Source organism: Aristolochia californica, unplaced genomic scaffold, assembly GCF_029961685.1.
Source record: "Aristolochia californica isolate CCGP_79_NKW_82.1479 unplaced genomic scaffold, dmAriCali1.0.hap1 SCAF_11, whole genome shotgun sequence".
NCBI lineage: Eukaryota > Viridiplantae > Streptophyta > Magnoliopsida > Piperales > Aristolochiaceae > Aristolochia > Aristolochia californica.
In genome coordinates, this window is record NW_027181782.1 from 34,570,424 (window position 1) to 34,591,783 (window position 21,360).

At 39.1% G+C, this 21,360-nt stretch overlaps 1 protein-coding gene across 1 annotated transcript; it reads right to left on the minus strand.

Moving 5' to 3' along the window:
- Positions 1–5,794: 5,794 nt before the first annotated feature.
- On the minus strand, positions 5,795–10,341 carry LOC137944977 (protein indeterminate-domain 5, chloroplastic-like). Its single transcript, XM_068790812.1, has 3 exons — positions 9,887–10,341; positions 9,312–9,708; positions 5,795–7,791 (listed from the first exon to the last, which is right to left on the minus strand). The coding sequence occupies exons 1-3, from the start codon at positions 10,068–10,070 to the stop codon at positions 6,492–6,494; spliced, it is 1,881 nt and encodes a 626-aa protein (XP_068646913.1). The 5' UTR covers positions 10,071–10,341; the 3' UTR covers positions 5,795–6,491.
- Between the last annotated feature and the right edge of the window lie 11,019 nt (positions 10,342–21,360).

The following is a 21,360-nucleotide window of genomic DNA, read 5'->3' on the forward strand; positions in this document are numbered from 1 at the left end:
ATACCTGATGGAAATTTAAAGAGAGACGTGGTGCTTTTCTGACGACGGAATTTCTATGGATGAGCCAACTCGGATGAACCTCTGATCACTTCTTTTTACTGTAAATTAAAAAAAAATTAAAAAAGAAACTCATTGCAGCTTTCTCTCTTCCCACATATTGCTTCAAAATTTTTATTTTTCTTGAAGCAGAAGACTGCATAATCATTTTGCAGAATTGCGGGTATTTGAAAATTTTAATTACATTACCATGAAATAACAAAACCAGGCATGGACGCTCTTTTAAAAATTCACAGCAAACAGTTTGATAGAGATCAAATTTTGGTGGATCGTCCACTGCATTACATCAACTTTCACACCTAGTGTTGACGTCCACATAATCATTAGGCAATGTTTCAAGTTCTTCAGAATGCAGATCTTTATTAGCATCTGCACGATTAATGGTATTTGAGTCCTCAACTTTCACACTCATTCCTCATAAAGGGCTGGTATACAATCTTCAGATTTGGACTGGCTTCCTCCAAATAATGAGAAAACAAAAGGGAAGTGTTGGTCGAGACTGGATAAAGGAGTTTTCTTCTGGGAGCTCTTTTGTTCACTGCAGCTGGGATCAAGGAAACTGTGTCATGAAAGGCATAAACCTGGCAATCTACAAGATGAAAGCATTGGTAAGTTCTCAGGAAAAGGCAATCCATGCAATCTACAAGATTAACTGATGAAGCAACAACTTGGCTTTCTGAAGCTGGTAGGTTTTTGGATATAATGTGGGTTACAGAAGAGATCATGAGAAAGTCTAAATAATAAGATAGAATATGAAGACAATAACTACCTTAGGTGCATGAAAGCAGCAAGTAATACCAGAGAGGCACTTGCCACAAATACTTTCTAACAGATATAACATTCACTGACAAAGTCGAGAATTCCTTACCCCATAACCAAGAGTATTGTCATTATCATGTCTTTCTCCAGATTAGGCTCTTGAATTGCAGAAACAACAATTTCTGTAGCACATTGTGTGTAGTCTTATGGAAAGTGTCCATAAACATATTCAGATCATTTCTATTCATTTCACTAGAACTTGCAGCGATGCAGATAACAATGCCAATCAGGCCCCGTAAATCAAAGGACAAAATTATCATCATCCACCTTTACATGACGACCAAGATGCATTTGTTGTTGTAAATGTGCATAAAGGGCAATTACACAGCATAAAAAAAAAAAAAAAACTGTTATATCACTCTGTCACATTACAGCATTTTGTTATTGTTGTGGAGAAGTACAGCATACCTTTAAAACCACTACTAAGGAAAAGGGCAATCAATGACGGCACACGAATTTGAAGATTTGATAGCGAAACCAGCTCCAAAACCAATTTCTGCATGTTTATAATCTTCTAAACACTAATATAGATTTGAAAAGTTCAGCAGAAGTTCAGTGAAAAGAAAGAAAAAAGGAAGTTCAGTGAAGATTTGATGTGCATAATTTCTGCTTGTTTATCCTGCGCATTAGCAGCAGTAACCATGTTACTAGGAAGAAGAAAAACACAAATTTATGAGTTGAATTCCCTCTACGAACCATGATAAGTTTCTGCAGACACTAAAAGATTCTGTAACTTGAGAATACAGGGTGGGTTTACTTACAGACGTGAGAACATAAATGGCATTGATAGCGAATAAGATAGCATTATTGGCACTTTATAAAGCCTTAGCAAAAGTTGCCACTTCTTTTTTCAAGTAAAGCATCAGTTCCACAACTGCAGCCATAGATAAAAGTTAATTAACTATCAAAAGCTTCTATGCTACTGAATCCAAGCTAATCCAATGAACAACATAATAGGTTGAATGTAACCCCTCACTAAAAAGAAAAAAAAAAAAAGCCTGTCGAGGAATTAGCAGAAACTAGAACCATGGATAAGGTAAGGAATGTACAAACAAGGATGATAGATCGCGGAAACGACTGTGTGCTTAGAGGCTCTTCGACATTCCTTAAAAACTGTATATGAGCAAATAAAATGCAAAAATAACCTTTTTATGTTCTCCTAAATGGTTAAATAAGACTCTCTGTAGAAAAAATTAAGAAATTAAAGAACCTTTCCCACTAGACCTCTGTATAAGTTCAATATTCTGAGGGTCCTTCGTGTATACAGTCATAAAAAACAGACGATATTAAAAAAAAAAGAAGAAAAAAAGAAGAATAAAAGTCCAAAACAAACTTAAAGAGGGCGCATTTGATTGAAAATAATTCATGACATCCCAGTTCGCACCTCAAAATTTAAATTTTCAAAAAAAATATTCAAACACAGATCAACAGCCACTCACCAAAATTTCAACGAGCTCGACGCAGAAGAAGATTCAACACAGGAATCGATAATAATCAAAAGTCTCCGAGTCAAACCACGAATCAGCACGCTTCAAACAACTTTCCGTGCATCTGCGGACACATAATCCCGTTTAGAAGAAACGCGGAGAACACTCGAGCCGCGACGATACGTCCACCGGAACTTTCTATGCCAGTAGAAGCAGTTATGTGGGGGAAATTTAACAACGGAGACAGTCGATTCGACGGCCAAGTACGTGAAAGAGGTGGTCGGGAAGAGAAGCTCCATGAGAATCGAATCAAACTGAAACCTTGTTCAGCAGTTTTTATAGCTTTGGAGCTCTGGTTTTTCTCACGAGATTGGCGACGGTTGCGAGTCCGCCATCGAGGTGGGCATCGGTCGAGTTTTACGGAACCGATCCCATCCCATCCAAAAAACCGAGTTCGGGGACTGGGCGGGAAAAAAAACCCGCCGGGTTTCGGGTCGGAGACAAATTTTCCAAAACCGACCCGATCCAACCCGAATTCGACCTGCGACAAAGATATAAAATGGAATCTCGAGATTATCTCGAAGTGTATGGTGGAATTGGGCTGATAGTGTTGAAGCCCAATAAGCCCAATAATAAAAATGGGCTTCAAAATGAGTCTAAATGGACCGGCAAATCCATATCTGTGAGTTGTTATGGATTGAAAAGTGACAGCCCATGCGTCTTATACGAAAATTTTTACCTGTGACATATCATCTAATATTTTTAAAAGATTAGAGATTTTCCCTTTTCTATGAAGGAAAAAGGGACTATGTTGATTCGATGTGTCCTTACATATTTGTACATTAGCAAATAGGAGGGAACCATTGCATTTCCCATTGCTCCCTATGGATAAAGTACCAAAGGACCCCCACCCCTACTTGCCTTCCTTACCTTGCTACCCTTGAGGGACAATCCCTCTCCACCTAGTGCAGGCAAGATGACAACAATAGGGAGACAAAAATGCCTTGACCTTATCCTCCTTGTGCTCCCACAGACTAAGTGAGAAGCTAATGTTTCGACGACCTTCTGTTCTTCCTCCATATGTGTTTGTGAGGGTCCCTCCCCTCTCCCTTTGCTTCCAATAAAAGCAAAAAATAAAATCAAATTCTAGACATATCACATGGTCTATCACATCATAATTAAATAATTTTTCCTAAGTATGAAGCATTTTTTCTGTAGAGGCTTTTGAAGGTGTTACTCATTCTTAACTTTATTTACACACGCACACACACATATATAGATAGATAGATAGATAGATATGTAAAAATACAGTGCAAGTTGTGAGATTTGTACCATATTTAATGCTAATCTCTCTCTTTGATAGGTAAGGGGAGGCACTTCCCTGTCTTTTTAAATAAATTTATAAACTTTTTAAGTATTGTCTGGTTTCTAGAAGTCGAATGATTTATTTTAATTCAACGTTAATTACAATTATGAATAGGGAAGGCTTCTTCTTCCTCTTTATTTGTTATATAAATGGTTTATGTAGATTTTTTTTCACATAAGATATTGTTAAGGAAACAAGCTCACCAATTTAAGTATAATTGAGTCGAGAAAAATTATAAAATTAAGGTCGGTTTCTAAATATAACACATATAATTGAATTTCTCCTTCCCCTTCTAGTTTTTGCTAGGTATATGGTTTTCTTTGTTCAATCCTTTTGATAGTATTGAGTTCAAGTCAAATTTGAGTAACCCTTGCCTAATTAGTGGGTTTTGATTACCCCAGAAAGCTTCATTGGATGATGAACCACACAAAACTGTCTGTTTTGTTAACATTGTGAAATCTAATACATAAGACCAATGGGATCCACTTAAGTAAATAATCCAAATACACCAAAACTCCTAAACCTCAATTATGGCTATGTTTGGAACACAGGAAGCGGAGAGAAAAGAAAATAAAAAAAGTTCATTTTCTCTTGTTTGGATGCTCATGGAAAATAAGAAAGAAAATGGAAGAGAAATATAATTTCTCTTTTTTTTTCTCCCCAAATCTCATCATTTTGAGAGAAAAAATTATTAACTAAGAGAGCGATTTTCTCTCTTATTTCTTTTCTTTAAATGATTCTCTGCTGTCAAACAACAGAAAATAACTCTCTTTCCTTTTCTTTTCTTTTCTTCTGGTTTCAAACCAGCCCTAAATGATTCGCCCTAAATGACTCTAGACAAGATGAATTTAAATGAGTATCATTTTCTCTCTTGAACCCTTAAAAAAAGGATACTCCTCACCATTAGAACCCTATAGTGTGTGTAGATAACCAACCTGATTCCATCTCATACAGGTACTTTTCTTCACCTGTGATTCTCTCTTTTACTACGCAGAAACATCACTCAGCTGCTTCTTTACCAGAAGAAGAGCTTCAAAAAACCCATCATGCAGAGGAGACTCCAGCGAGCTCGAGTCTGACACTTGAAAAGATAAGAGAAAAGCAAGAGAGACGACTAGACAATGTAACCAAGACAGACAACTCTCGGAGACTTGACAGAGCAGTCGGTTGTTTGTCTGCTTTGCCATTTCTGCAACCTCAGACCATGTAAGGAGACGAAGCTCAGAGATTCATCCCTGGAGAAACGAAAGGCCCGCCCCCCCTCCTCTGCAACCACCGGTGCCGCGGTTACAGAAACAATTGCCAGAAGAAGAAGTCTCCGTTAATTTCATTTTCCGATTAATCTTAATGGGGGTTCTGGGAACTCCATTTGGATTTCTCTCCACCATTGAAGCAGAAGGCAGCAGCACCTCAAACCCAGAAAGCAGAACTCGTTCAACCCATAAATTCTTGAAACAGACAAGCCAAACCCATTAAGACAAAGCTAAAAACAAACCGCTCAGTTGATCACGTCTGCAAATCACTAATAAACTCTTCCATGAGTTTCTCCACCTGATCCTTTAACTCTCAAGTTTTGATTAAAAAAAACTGTTTGGTCAGCGTAAGCTACAAGGTGGATTCAGAACACAAGAACGCTTGAGAAGATGGGATTAGTTTTGATAAACAATTAACAGGCAATCCCAGGAGTTCCATGGCGGACATGCATGCTTGGGGTACGTATGATAATATATGCCGGTCAGTTTACATGCATGGGCATACATGGCGCCATGAGGATAACAGGCAAAGAAGCCGAGAGAAACGACGAGGACGAATCATACTATTTTTCACGTGAACGTGGATTTTCTGAAAATTAGGGCACCTAAATAATTAAAAAGAAAAAAAGAAAAAATTAAAATCAGAGAAGAAATGATGGTCAAAGAGAAAAAATAAAAAATAAAAAAAAGACAAAAAAATCCACTCAATATGTTTCCTACCCTAAGCCAGGGGTGAAGGGACTCTCCAGCGTATGTTGGCCTCTGTAATTGAAAGCATACGAAAGAGCAGCAAGATGATGAAGAGAGAGTTTAGTCAGGGAGAAAAAATGGTGGGAAGCTTTCCATGGAATGTCAACATAAAGCTTCCCATCTGCTTTCTTCATCTAAATGAGTGCATCCACATACAATGATAAATGACTGGAAATTCCCTTTCATGCAGACAAGATGGAAGGCAGCTTCATGAGCTGCCTCGATCTGAAAATTAAAATTCTCTCCCTTTCTTTTTCTCCCTTTCAAGAGGTCATCGAGTGTGGAGAAGAAAAGAAGTGATTTGCAGTGATTCGTTCAGTTCTGTCTTCTCTGTTACACTCATTGTGGGCATGTATGGCCCTGTCTGGCTTTCTGGGTTCATGGGTTGTTCTGGGTGGGGTTTTCCCTCTTGCACAGTGTAAAGCAAGGAATATTTCTTGTTTCCACAGTTTCTGAGTTTCTGGGCAGGAAAGAAAACAGGAGAAAAGAAAGGAGAAAGGAAGAAGAAGAGAGTAGTACTACTGGGTACATTTTCAGTATTTTCAGTTCATGAGCTCTCACTTTCAGAAGAAACTACAAAAGTACAGAAGATGAAGATGAAAGAAAAAAACAAGAAAAAAGATCAAAGAGGTGGAAGGCCTTGAGAAGAAGAAAAATATATGTATGAGATCCTCATCCTACGACACTAATTATTAAACAATAAACAACACAGCTGATCAGCTTTCTTCAACGAATTCTTCGAGTTGAGTTTACATACCTAAGGATCATCTCTCTTTGTTTTTCTCCGCGTTTCGAGTTCTCTCTCTCTCTCTCTCTCTCTCATTGTAGACTCCCACAGAAAGCTCGGCTGCCTCCTGATGCGGATTTCATTTCTGAATCGAGGGAGCCGATGTCTAGGCCGTGATGTTGTTCTCTCTGAGAAATCCCTCCCCCCATGCTTCTCACCATGCCGCCCACGCCTAAGAAGTCTCTGGTTAGTCTATCTGAGCCTCCGATGCCCACGGTAAGATTCTGGTGCAGCTTCGTTTCGTCCATGTTACACAAATTCTGGTGCTGTTGCTCGACTGAAGGTCGTCGACCTGCGTTGAAGGTGCCGAACGCGGGTTCTTGTTCATGGCCACCGCTGGAGCAGTTTCCTCCGAAGGTGGACATCCCTCCCGAGCTGCCTCCGAAGATGTTGGACCCTCCGTTCGCCAGCGAGTTCATGAGGTCCTGAAGATGGGTTTCGTTTTCCATCTGTGATCTCATGGTGTCCCCCTCGACGCCACCGCCACTGCCCCCGCCGCCTCCTCCGAAGCTGGCTCGGAAACTGGACGACGACAGGTGTGCTCTGTCGGGTTTGGTTCCACTGGATGAGGAGCCGCCGCCGAAGCCTCTCAGCAAGGAGGCACTGTTGCTGCTTGTGGTTGCACCCATTTGAGCGGCTTTCTGAAGCAGCGCAGTTGCAGACATCTGAGGGAGAACAGACTCGTTCTGTACAGAAGAGCTGTAAAGAGACGAGACCCCCGGTCCCATGTGATCACCCATGATGTTTCCCGCGAACAGACTCGAGCCTTCTCCTCCACCATTCGCGTTGCTGAACTGTTCAGGAATCAGTAGCCCAGACGAGGGGAGATGGTTGTTGCCGTTGTTGCCGGCAGCATTATTGCTGCTGCTGGTACTACTGCTGTTGGAGAAGAAGCTCAGGTTGAAGATATTAGCCGCCGCGGCGGCCAAAGTGTTGGTGTTGTTCTGAAGATCAGGAAGCTGCATCAGGCCATGGAACGGTTTGTTTTGCATTAATCCATGGTGGGATTGCTCCTCGTGGAAGTCATTGTTGGAAGTGGGGAGGTAGAAGGCGGAGGATGGGTTCGGCGGCGGACGGAAGGGAGAGGGGTTTGAGCCAGGGATGAGATGATCGAATTGGGAACCGCCGGCGCCGCCGAGGCGGAGGAGATCGCTGGAGGGGTGGCTCCGGTCTTGTAACGAGGATATCTGTGAACCCACTTGAGAGAGCCCCAAGCCCATGCTGCTGCTTCCGTACAAATGGCTTCCCATGGTGTTGAGGCCAGTGGGAAGCCTTGCACTCTCCTGAGCCAGTGCATCACAGAAGGCCCTGTGAGTGATGAAGCTATCCCTCCTGCACAAGTTCAGAAAGATTTGAACATGTTAATGCACTTCAGAATTTTGTTATCTGAGATGTTAACTGAAGTTGCTGAAAAGAAAGCGAATCATGGTCTTCTTCACTTTTCTAAACATAAACATAATAAGACCGGTAGGATTTACTCAAATTCCAGATTAAGCAAAGAAGGTATGTTTGAAGCAAGCTTTCCGCCTCGAAAGAAATCCAGGTGCATGACGTTATCGAGGGACGAAGTGACAGAACAATTGAGAAGAACATCTGAAAAGCATCTGCGGAGCAAACCCAGTTCTAGAATTCGTGATTAGACCGCTGCGAGAATTCTGTAAAAGAGAGGGGAAAGGTAAATAGCCAGGAATTCGCTTGACGTCACCGAAAGCAAGGAGAAACGCCAGTAATTTGCTTCAACCCAGAGAAGAACCGCAAATAGAAAGAAGAAAGTTGCAGGGAGTCGCGCGGCTGCCCTCAGAAAAAGGAAAGGGGAAAGAAAGGAGTGAGATGGGATGGGGAATTTTCGCGCTGAAAGCGATGATTCAATCAACCAAGAAAGCCCGATTTTAGAGCTGGGTTCTCCATTAATGCGGTGGAGGAATATTTGCAGGAAACATGAAAGTAATTGATGAAGAAGTCCATTTCCAGTGGTCGAGCTTCAATTAATGCCCCCCAAACCAGGAGCTTTTCTTTCCCCATGCGAGAATTTCCGCTGCGAGCATCAAATTCATCAATCAGAGTCCCATTCGTAGATCTCCTCGTTCAATTAATGCTCTTCCTGGGTTGGACTGTTTTTTTCCAAAACCCAGAAACTATCTATCTCCCCAAGTAGCGCGAATTCATCAATGGAGAAGCAAAGAAACCTTTCTGAGCTCTTTATTACGCAACCAATGCATCGCAGAGAGGGAGAGAGGAAAAAGAGGGAAAGAGAGCATCTGGGTATAGATCCGCCTGATAATGTGAAAGCTTTCGCGGAAGAGGAACCTGCACGGACTAGAGGCCTGAACAGAAGTAGCCAACCCAGAAGAGAACAAACCTGGTCGACCTCGTTACATGGCAGCACGTGAATAGGAAAGGTGGGAGAAGGGAAAAGGGCGGTGGTTCCGAGGAGAAAGAAAGATGACTCTGTTGTATTTTAAATCTCTATGACCATGGCAGTTGCAGAGATAATTCACGTGGGAGCAGTTCTTCTGCCTTGCCCCTTACACGTACTTGTCGATCCTCAAAACTCAGCAGCAGCGACGAAAACAACAAAAACAGCGAGAGAGAACAAGAACAAGAACAAAAGAAAACAGAAGAATAAGAAAATCTCAAATTTCCGGTTCAAAATCACTCAAATCTTGAAAAAAAATGGAACGACTGATCTTTTCTTCCTCCTGTCACTAGAGCAATCTAACTCTAACAAACCTACCGAGAAAGCAATCAAAAAGCCTGAAACGAGAAAAATTGAAAACTCCCATTATTGAATTCTTCATTAATCTTCGTTTAATGGCTAGCTCGTCTGCGGCTTCCTGCGCGATTATAATTACCTGGAGAAAAGGGTACCGCAGTCGCATCTGTATTCTCTGGTACCACAGGTCTTTGAATGAGCTTTCCAATCCGACTGCACTGCATATCTTTTGGAGCACTTATCGCACTTCCATTTCTTCTCGCCGTGCTTTCTGCAGAAATGCTTCTTAATGCCGGTGAGGTCTCCGAGGGCTCTGGAAGGATCGTGATGGACGCAGGTGGGCTCCGGGCACAAGTAAACCCTCCGCCGGACCTCCTTAGTGGTCTTCTGTTTCAGCTTCCATGGCAGGTTGTGACCCCTCCTGTGGAGCTGCAGGTTCTGCTCCCTCTGGAACCCCTTATTGCAGACTTCGCATATGAACCTGTTGGTGGCCATCAGGGTCTTGGGAGACAGTGCAATGACTTCTGCATCTGGATCTGTAGGAAAAGAAGCGGCATGCAAGGAAGGAAGAGAGAATGAATAAAATTCGGGAATTGATGGAGTAAATAATCGAGAAACGATTAGGGTTTCGAGTGAATGAGGAAGAGGGAAGAAATATGTTAAAGTAATTGGGTATGCATGTCTTATATATGGATGCAGATAATAGCTACTTGCTTGGTGTTCCAGGGAGATTCCTCTTCTTCTTCTGCGGCGGTGCTGTCGACGGAGTTGCAGACGAAGTGGGAGTGGAGGCCGACGATTGCTGCTGTTGTTGCTGCTGCTGCTGTTGCTGTTGTTTTATCTGCTGATCTTCTTCTCTGATTCCAAAAAATGGCGTGGACGACGATGCTGCAGCCATCTTTTCAAATTGAATTTCCTCTCTTCTTCTGTTGTTTCTTTCTCAGGGACGGACTAATCCAATCTAAACTTTCCCAAAATTCTCCGGACCAAATTACATGAAATCTCAGGCTGTAATCCCCTCTCTCCGGCGCCCCCAAAAGAGGAACGAGAAAAAAAAAAGAGGGAGAGAAAGAGAGAGAGAGAGAGAAAGAATCGAAAACGAAACAGAAGGACAAAAATTCAAACTCTCAGTACATGCTATGCATCTCCTCCCTTATACTTCCCGGAAGCCTCCAAACTCCACTAGCAAATAAAAGTAGGAGAACAAAAGAGAAAAATCTGAGCTACAGTTTCACCTGGAAAGCTTGAAGATTAGAGAAAAAACAAAGCAACGCACAAAAACAAAGCAAAGAAAAGGAAAACCCGAAGTTGCAAACCAATCCAAATACTTGTTTTCACTCTTTTTGCCATCTTCTTCCTCACCCGTCTTCTCTCTCTCTCTCTCCCTACCTTGTAGCTTTATCGAAATCGTAGTGGGAATCCCTTCAGTTCCCCGATTTCTCTCTCATATATCCCTGTCATAACAAACACTCTGCCTTGCTGCTACAGTTTTTCCCTAAAATCGCTCTCTCAACCTTCGCCACCACAAATAAAATAGGCTCCAACGCGAAAATATTAATTGAGAGAGGTGTTACTGTTCCTGCTCCTCTCACTCAGGCTACGGTGTCGTTACTCGGCCATGGATTGGGGCCACCGACCTGTAGGTCTTACCCTCTCCCCATCTCCTTCTCTAATATCGTATCTTATCGGCATGTCCAGACAAACTTCCTTTCATCCCTTTCATGCCCACCTCAGCAAAATCATTTACCAACTTTCTTCCTTTCCTTTCTCTTTTTCTCTTTTTTTGGTTTTCTGCAATTTAGTTACAGAAGCAGCAAAATAATCAGTTTTCTTTTTCAGATTTTACTGCGACCCGATACTCCAGCGCCCACCGTATCGGATCGATCGGTAATTATACTGGTTTTCACATTTCCTGTGGAAGGGGAGATTCTCGATCGATCGTGACACGTAGGGTATGATTTTATAATTTTTTTAATAATATTTCGGCTGTGGTCCCTTCGTTATGTTCAGACATGATTATCGGTTTCAACATTTCGATCGATATCTCTCGTAGGGTCTCTTTTCTTGATCCGTAACGGAGTACTGATCAACCCAGAAAAAAGAAAAAGTTAAATGATTAAATCCCAGAGAAATAATCTTCTGTGTCTAGTTTCAGAGCAGAGACTTTACGAGTTACAGTATACGGCAGACTGGTTTTTTTCTGGGCTACTGGTCTATGATTTTACCACTCTTGGTTATTTATGAACTTAATCGATAGTTTCTGAGGATTTCTAGGCGGAAACAGGAGATCTAATTTGATTGAAGTCCACGTATGAAGAGCAGGAAAGGTAGAGATGAAGCTGAATTTCCGTATTGTTTCTGAAGAAAACTAAAAACCCAGAACGAGATAAAAAGAGAAGGAAAAAAAAAAACTAAAACTAATTTTTCTACTGTAAATTAAAATGGGTGTTTAAGATTTTTCGTTTTTCGGTTGTGCTTTTCTGAGAATAGTCCAGGGGGAGATGCTACTTGGTAGCTGAAGACCCGAACTCGATACCAACAGATGACAACACAACAGCCTTTCCAACACGAAGACTTGAGAACCCTAACGCAACTCCATTCCAAGTTTCAAAAACGACGGCAAAGCGCAAAGTCGGCTTTACTGAAAGAATCCTCACCTTTCTCTCAAATTTCTACCTAAAGTCTCCTCTGGTTAACTTCTTGCTAAAAATAGCAAATCTGCAACTGAATTATTTAATGCCAAGCCACCTCTCAGCGGAACATGGGAGGCGCTTGGCGTTTCCTCTACCTCGACAATATACAGACACTTGAGGTGTATCTTCACCTTCCCTCTGAATAACTTGGTATCAGCTTTCAGGCAGAAGAAAAAAAAGGATTTATTTTTTATTTTTTTTATTTTCAGGGTTCAGACGCAGCTGAACCTCATTAGACGGGTTTTCTGTCTTGTTTTGTTTTCCTCTTTTAATTACTCCGAAGAAGAGAGTATATATGCGAAGCTCTGGTCTATGCGGGTCGATGTTTCCATGGAAGAAGGTTTTCTGGTTAGATGTTGAGCTACCTGAATAAATGGGGTCAAACGTCTCAGTTTCAGCAGTCAAGGATGGTCATGGAGGCTTATAATATTTGGAGGAAGACCAGAGACTCATACAAACCCAGTTAAATTCTGGGCATTTCAGTCCTTCGGAAGCGATTCCAAACCATTGCTCATGTTCCCATTAAACAATTTGATCTGGCAAGCTTTACCAGTAAACGAATTCAATAAATAATGCTAAGACATTCCTTTTGATTTTTAGATTTGTACGGGAAATTCCCAAGGAAATTGTACCTCCGTATCTGCTGTCCTCCACCCTCCTCCTCCCTCACAATGCGACAGTGTTAATTATTTTTAGTTGGAATTTGCTCGGAGAAGATGAGGACAATGATACGGAAAGATGCACCCATATGGGGATTCTGAGGCCACCTCCCTTATCCCGGTTCGATCCACACCATTCACAGGAGTCCCCCAGAGAGCTCTGCACCCAGACCTCCTGCAGATCAACCGTTTGTTGGTTTGCGGCTACCAAATGCACCTGTCAAAATTCCATATTAATTTATTTTTTTGGCTTTCTTGCTCTCTGACTGTCATCTCATGGGGGTGGGACCAACAAAGGGCATCTCACAGTTGTTCCATGGTGAGTGTCCTTCCTAGTATCATTTAATTAAAACCCAGTTTTGTACTTAGTGGCAATGGCTTTTTGTTGGGTATTGGAAAATAGGACCATGGATTTAACAGTTGGGAGCATCAGAGGGGTGCATTTCAGGCTAAGGGCTTGAAGAGAGGTGTCACATCCACTGGGGGAGGCCTCCATTGTTGATGGAAAGGCATATTCTCAATGCCTCAAATTCTTACTCACAGCACAGGATGATCACCAGAGCTACTACTGCAGCATTAATCAAATTGAATTTGGTTAAAAAGAGAGAAAAGAGAAGGGAGAATGTGCATTATGTCTTTATCAATTCTCCTCATTTGTATGAAAACAAAAGACAGTATCAGGAACCTTGTCCACAACTAGAGAGCTTTGGTCAGTCATTCTAGCCATTTCCCAAATAAAGAATTGTGCATGGTACAGTGGCTGCAGTTTACAGCATAAGTTTCCTTCTATTTGATGACAGATTAGCACAATGAACAACAACATGAGTAATCTAACAGGGAGAATGATATATAATATTTTTCAGAGAGAAAAATGAGGAAGGAAAACTTGCAGAGATGAATGAGACCCTTTGGAAGGAGTACTCTTCCTCTTCTCTCCTCATTATGAGCTGCTGGTTTGCATTGTGTACTTGAATTGCAGAAATGAAAGAACTATTGAACAGTACAAAAGGGGGAAAAAACAAATGCAATCAATAAAAGAGACAAAAAGGAATTCAATACTAACAGGGACAATGCTCAACTGGTAGTATGTGAGGGAAATTATTTTTTTGACCATATTTTATTTTGAAGTTTGTATGGATTACCAAAATTGCTTGTATCTCTCAAGCAAATGGCTCAAGGGAATTTCCTTTCTAAACTAGATAGAAAAACAAAAAGACACTATAATGCCAAAAGTACATGATATCACCATTCACATTCTCCCTCAACAACATTGACATAAACCTACTAATGTGAGGAAAGAGGGAGGGAGAGAGAGCGAGTCGAGATTCGTATTTGGCAAGAACAGTTCGTTCTCGCCAAAATCCCACGAGTAACATAAGGAAAACACGTTTCTCGTCGTGTCACTCGTGACAAACTAACCTACAAAAGAATACGGAAGAAGATATTAGTTGCAACTAAGACACATTTTTCATGGGTTTCTTGTGAAAACCACTCTTGTCCCTCCCCATCTGATTTGCAGAGAGGGTGACAAGAACCTATGTTTAATGAATAAATAATCAAATTGATGATCATATTAACAAGCACTTGACTACTTGACTATAGTCTTCTGAGAGAGTGACCATTAGTGTGGCTTCCTGGAAATTGCTTGTATTCTCTTCCTTCCCTTTTGCTTCCAAAACTGTCAGCTTCATGTGAGGAGAGTGAGTGCAAGAGGGGAGGGAGGCCAGTCTTTGACATCTAACCCAAAGTATAGAGAGGTTAGGTAAACGTCAAAGTGTTGGAAAAGCAACATTGTGCAAAACCTTTTGATGCATAATGACAATTGCACATCAAACACTTTTTCCTTTGTTAAAATACCAGTTCAGGGGTATTTTGGTTATTTTTTACATTACAATTTTTTATCTGTAATTTAATTTTTGTTCAATATAGAAGAACTTGGCATGCCCTTTCGATCATGACTCAAGGTTTGATGAGCAGTGCCTGAGTATAAGAGGCAATCGGGGTTGCCTGTTCTTCTGGGTCTTTTGCTGAGATATAAAGCTGGCCTCAGAACATCCTTAAAAGCAATCTTACTCGAAGATAATTACAGAAATTACAAGTATGTTGGATGAAGAACTTTGAAAAGCTTCAGAAAAAATACGAGTTTTGAGTCATGCATGGAGTGGAAGTGCAGACGAGAATGCTTTCCTAGCCTGCATCGTACGATGTGGCGGAGAGGATTTATGATCCGAGCTCAGTTTAATTTCGATTTCTTTCCTACTCTTATACAGGTATTCGTTTCCTATAAATGATCGTACCACGCCAGTTTGATTTATAATAGAGATAATGGAGAGCGAAGGTTTGCTCAAATTCTGAAAATCGTCTTCTCTTTTTCCCCTTCAATGCTCTTTATCTTTTATTTTTCTCCAACATCTTGTATCAGAGCGGGACGACAAAGGCTGTTTTCATTTGCGCTTTTGAAGTCTAATCTTCGGTGATGTAGCTTTCATTTGAATCGAGAAGGAAGTTTCCAAGGGTTTTTTCAGTTTCGTGTTTTTTCTGTAATCTGCACAAGCAGGGATAGCACAGTTGAATCGACCGGGGTGACAGAGGTCTTCGTTGCTGTAGCTTCCATTTGAGTCGAGAAGGAAGTTTCCGAGTGTTTTTCAGTTTCGTTTTTTTCTGCAATCTGCACAAGCAGGGATACCACAGTTGAGTCGACCGGGGCAACAAAGTTCTTCGTCGCTGTAGCTTCCATTTGAGTCAAGAAGGAAGTTTCCGAGGGTTTTTCAGTTCCGTTTTTTCTGCAATCTGAACAAGAAGGGACCACAGTTGAGTCGACTCCATTGCAGGTCGATTCGATTCGATCTTATCAGCAGCCAGCCTTCACCCACGTTCAACTCGACCAAATACAGGATCGAGTTGACTCTCGACTTGCCTGTTTTGAATTTGTTTTGATTGGCTCTTTCATCCAAACATCCGAATTTTTCTGTAGAACAACTAGAATGTTTCTCCTTTGCATCTTTCGCAACTGAGCTCAAAAGAAATTCAAGTTCCAGGACATCCAGCAACAACTCGAATTTCTTTCCCCTAGTTCTAGAATACGATGGGAAGGGTAGTTTTGAGCATTGTATAGCTCAGATGGAGGTATCTTTCTGGTATCAAGAGCTCTTGACATCGTCAGAAACAGATGTCAAGATGAAGAAGATTTATCATCTCTACCTCATGCCAAACAGAAGATCATAAGGGAGAATCCGCAAAGCCCTCAGTTTTTTAGAAGATCGTCTCTCTGCCTGAGTAGAACAAAAAGTGTGGAACACCCAGATAAAAAATTATTAAGGTTGTGAAAAAGGTTCAAGAGCAAGCTTCAAAATCTGACTCAATATCAAATCCATCTCAAGTCCTGGCTATAGTAAATTAGGGCAGGTTAGTGCACTCTAAGTAAGTTTAAATTAGATTCGAATTCATTTTCACTTATCCAAAATCGTTAGTGTACGCCTAATAAGTGAAAGTGAAAGTGAAATCCAAGCGTAAAACGAGTGTAAAACACCTTCCCCCCGGTACTCCTCACCCACGACTCTTCTTCTGGATTCATGATGTTTAATATTATATTATATTAATAATTTAAGAGTGATAGTTTAGATATTGTAAAAACAAGAATTTGATTAAGTATCTAAACATTATAAAATTAATTTTTTAAAGTATTTTATTTTAATAACTAATTAAAATAATATTTTTATTTTACTTTGTAATTATTTTATTAAATTAGACTAAACTAAAATCTATCTTGTTTTATTAATAAAAATTTAAATAAAACCATCTTATGAAATTTTAATCTATCAAAATATGTTTATATAATAAAATACCCTATTTATGTATTGATATATATATATATTCTTGATTTTAGTACTATATTAAATAATTAATTTAAGAGAGATAATTTAGATATTTTAAAAATTAAAATTTGATTAAGTATCTAGACATTATAAAAGTAAAATTAAACATGTTTGTTTAGGTATATTATTTATATATATAATTAAATTAATATTATGCTTTAAAAAAATAAATTATTTATTTAACTTTATTAATTAAAAAATTAAATAAAACTTTATTAACAAGGTTGAATCTATCAGAGTATTTTATTAATAAACTCATTCTCCATTTTCCACTACATTTTCTATTGTGCACACTAACACAAAAATTCACTTTAAATTACACTTTCAAGTATTTAGGGTCTAGGGTTTAGACCCTTAATTTGACTTACCTCTCCCAAAATTCGGTTTATTAGGCCGAATTATAGTTTCAAAGCTTAGTTGGGGTGGCTAAAATTTCCGACCCAATTCGGCTTCAGAAAAAACTAGGTCAAATCTCTCTCTCTCTCTCTCTCTCTCTCTCTCTCTCTCTCTCTCTCTCTCTCTCTCTCTCTCTCTCTCTCTCTCTCTCTCTCTCTCTCTCTCTCTCTAATAACAAAGAAAAAAAAAGGAAATAAAGTGAGAGAAGGAAGTGCAAAGGGGGTGGGGCCGACTGAGCTGATTCGCCAGCGACGTGTAGGGCCCATAAGAGCAATGGTGATGAATGATAAAAATATTAGGTTCCTAAAAATCCAGTTTCAGTTACACTTTAATCAATCCTAGTATCGGCCGATACACAAATACCGGACGGCACCGGAAACACCAAGTAACCAAGCACTGATACTACACAAAATAAAAAGGCTGGTATCGTTTGGGTAACGCTTTTTTTGTCCTATTTCCAGCGTTTTTTTGTCTCCAAGACATTCGGAGGTGTCACTGTGCATGTCGTCATGATCTGAACTCCGACACAAGTCGACTCAAATCATGTCAACCCTGCAGGAACCGGTACATGTCGGGTCTGCTCCCGTATCTGTAACGATTTATAATGGACCCTTCACCTAACGAATTGGGTTTGTTCCTAATGGCCCTTAGTTTTTTCATAGATCCTATTAAAAAAAAATCAATATTATTAAACTGAACCGGCTATGAAACTAAACCGGTAGGATTTCCGATTTAACCTGAGTTGAGGCGGCTAGTTCAACCAAAATCCAATACAATTAAAATAAGACGCGATTAAGTGGAAAATTACCAAAAGGATCCATTTTGTGAAGTAAATTAATCAACAAGGTTGAAGAGGAAATAGAGAAATGTTGGGATTTATTTCCTAGTTTCATGTGTTGGGTAATTTTAATGTAATTCTCCTCTAAGAAAATAGATTATGAGACACCTTGAAGACCCACTGTGATTGGGTGTCTCCAAAAGTGCTTTTGGGGTGGGGTCCAGGTGTGCTGTTTGTCACATGGTGGGCCCATCTGGACGTGTTGTCAGTATCTTAGGAATCTAAATACATTGGAGGGAGATGGGGGCTTGGTGTCTTTGATTGGTCTCTATCTCAATTATTGGGTTTTGCTATTTGCATGGTTATAATGTCAGGGTCATAATCTTTTTTTTTTTTTAAATTTAGATAAATTATGAGCCCATATAACCATCTTGAAAAATTACAGTTAAATTATTTATTTATTATTATATTATATTATTATTATAAAAAATAAATGAAGATCAAAGGGATATCAAAGTGGTTTCCGTCCACTCTTGTAGGCAGTAGCTTTTCGCACCTAACAGATCGGTCTGTTCGGTTGTATTGACTAGCTGCTATCATAGTATCAGAGCTGGGCATGCCACGTCTCGCGTTCGAATCCCATGGCAGGGTTGGGTGTCAGAGTGGTTCCGGCCACTCTTGTAAGCGGTAGCTTTCTGCACCTAACAGATCGGTCTGTTAGGTTGTATTAGCTAACCGTTGTTAGTGGATATAAAAATATTATAATGACAAAAACATAAAAGAACTAAGAGAAGCAAAATTTTGAATGTAGGCATTAATTTATACACCTTAAAATTATTTTATTATCCTTAATATAATATAAAACATGATAATTTTTCCACCAGCTTCAACAAATTGCTGCCTAATCTCCGGATCTTGATCTTATTCAACCCATTATTTAATTATAAAAAATAAATTTCTTAATTAAAAGTTTAATTAGGTACATCTTCTGACGTGATGAAACGTGGAAATGGTTCGATTTTCCACTCAAAATTACTTAATTAATTAAATGAATAGTGGTTTTAAATTATCTTAATCACTTGGTAATTGAATATTATTATTTATTCTAATCAGGAATTTCTTCTATAGGTCCATGAAAAAGACCTTGATGACTATTGAGAGATAACCTAAATATTATATTGAATAAAAAATTAAGTAACTTTTTGTTAAATTATATTATATTTTATTCAGGCATGGAGATCAAGGGATTAAGGGACCACCTCATGTGTCTCACTTGTCAAAAATTAGCTTTAATAATTTTATTTATCTATAAATAATAAATATCTCTTTAATTTTATTTTAATTTTTAATTAAAAAACTCTAGGTTTATGTAAATTCTAAATTTCTTTTAAATATGTCATGTATAAGTGTTTAAATTTTAAAATATCTATATTAATAAATGTTTTAATTAATTATAATCTAATAATTCACTTCTTTAAAAAAATTAATTTTCTTTCCCTAAATTTTTATAGTCTAATATATAGTTTAACCTAATTTTCTATATATGTAATAAATATTAATTAATAAAAAAATTTAAATTTAAATAAAATATTACCCTTATGCTTGTTTTTGTCATAAATAAAAAACCCAATTCAAAAAAAAATATTATAAAATTTTAATCTAGAATAACCATTTTTTAATTAGATTATAAAAAAAAGGGGGGGGGGAATTTAGTGGGATTGTCGTTTTCTTGAGAAACCTCTTGTGGTTTGTAAAGATTCCATGTCTCCCGCGGCGCCGACGCGGAGTGGGCCCATGGTATTTTCAGGGTCGCTGATGTGGGACCCATTTAGGGTTGGAGGGGGATTCCCTGCCGGCTCTCTCAGTAAGGACACTAGATAAGACAACTACCCCCCTTCCCCGTCCCTTTTATTATTATTCTCTTTCGGCTTCCCATTTTCCATCTCTTTCAATCTTTTTGCTGCTTTTTTTTTTTATCTCAATCTTATTTTATTCTGTTTCTTATTCCAAATTGTTATTCATTTAGTAATCCAGATGCGCCCTTCTTCACCTAATCCAGCTCTTTCTTCTTCATCTTCTTCAATCAAATGCTCCAAGCCTCGGTCTGATTAATAATAATATCCATGGAAGTCAAAAAGCGGAGATTTCAGTGTGGTTCTTGAGAAAGAAGCCGCAGTTTATGATCAATTCCCAGCTTCGTCGTCATCAGAACGTATATAACAAGTATTCAGAACAGTCAGCTTAATCTCTACGTGAAACCCATCGTCTCGTACAGTTAAAAGTTTTCCTTCTTCGTCCGTTTTGATTTTTCTATGGAGACGGGACTTACCCTATTTTTTTGTTTTTCAACCATGCAGATAGAGCAGAACAACTTGAACGGAAGTACTATGGAAGGTTTCGAGCTTTAAATCAGTGACAGAATCTGGAAAACAAAAACGGTGAAGTCACTGTGTGACAAATTTTAACAGAAGATGAAAGGATCCATTCGGAATTCTGACGACGTTCACGTACGGTTCATCCATACACGTGATGTTAATTTCAAAGCGAGCATGTGACGATGGTGACCCACTGATTCGTAAAGAAAATCGATAAGCAGGGAGGAACCCGTTACAGATATTTGACAACAAACCGTAAGTTCTATCGAAAAGATTGTAATGGGTGAATCTGTTGCGGAAAGTAGACGGCTGGTTTCCAGTTTGAAGCGTAAAGGAAGGTAACTTTCTGGGTGGTTGGAGAGGCAGAGAGAGAGAGGGGAGAGAAGAGACAAAGGAGAAGGGGTTCACGGGAAAAGACTAATAGAAGAGAGATTCCGAGGGACAGGAGAGAGAAGAAGAACAAGAAGAGGGAGAGAAAGAGAGAGTGACATCAAAAGGATGCCTCCGGGAATCGTACCTGTTTTCTCTCCCCTCTCTGGTTTTTTCTGTTTCGTGATAGGGATGATGCATGAAATATCTTATTGTGGAATTATTGGCCAACATGACACACCAACTAATGCCTTTTTCTTCTCTTCCTTCTCTCTCTTCTCTCTCTTCCTCTTATTAATGCATTTTCTTTTCTTCATTCTCCCTCTTTTCTCTTCCTCTTATTAATGCCTTTTTCTTTTCTTTTTCTCTCTCTACCTCTTATTAGGGTTAGCATATGTCACTATTGATCTAATACAAAAAGTAATTTGCTATGTGAAACAGCTATCTCACCCGTTTGATCATGATCCAATGGTTGAAGTAATCGTTGATCAGACAGTTGAGATAGCGTTTCACATTGGATTAACCCTCATCTAGTATTGATATGATAAATGATATATATTGTACATTCTTTTATTTTTTGAAATAATTATTTAGATTAAGATGGGTTAATATGATCCTATACATCCATTATATTGATTAATGTGTATCTAATTTTAAGGGTCTACATACAATATCTGATACTTATCTATGTAATATTACGTATAAAATATGTATTATATAAAAACATATTAGTCGTAGATGAAGTTTTTGCGTAGAGACAAAAAAGATATTTTACTTGTTTATTTATACGTCCTAAAGAGAAGGGGAGGGGGGCTTGTTGCCACTTTTAAAGGAGACGAGGAGAGGGCCTTCCCTCTCTCTTTCACTAGGAAATAATTTTATTTTATTTTATTTTTGCCATGAATCAAAAATATAAACAAAAAACAAATTTTATATTTTTCTATGTATTCTATAACTCATTGGAACTCTAAACCTTAAACCCTAAACCTTAAATCTTAAATACGTAATAATAAAACTTATTTATAATTTTATAAAAAAATAAA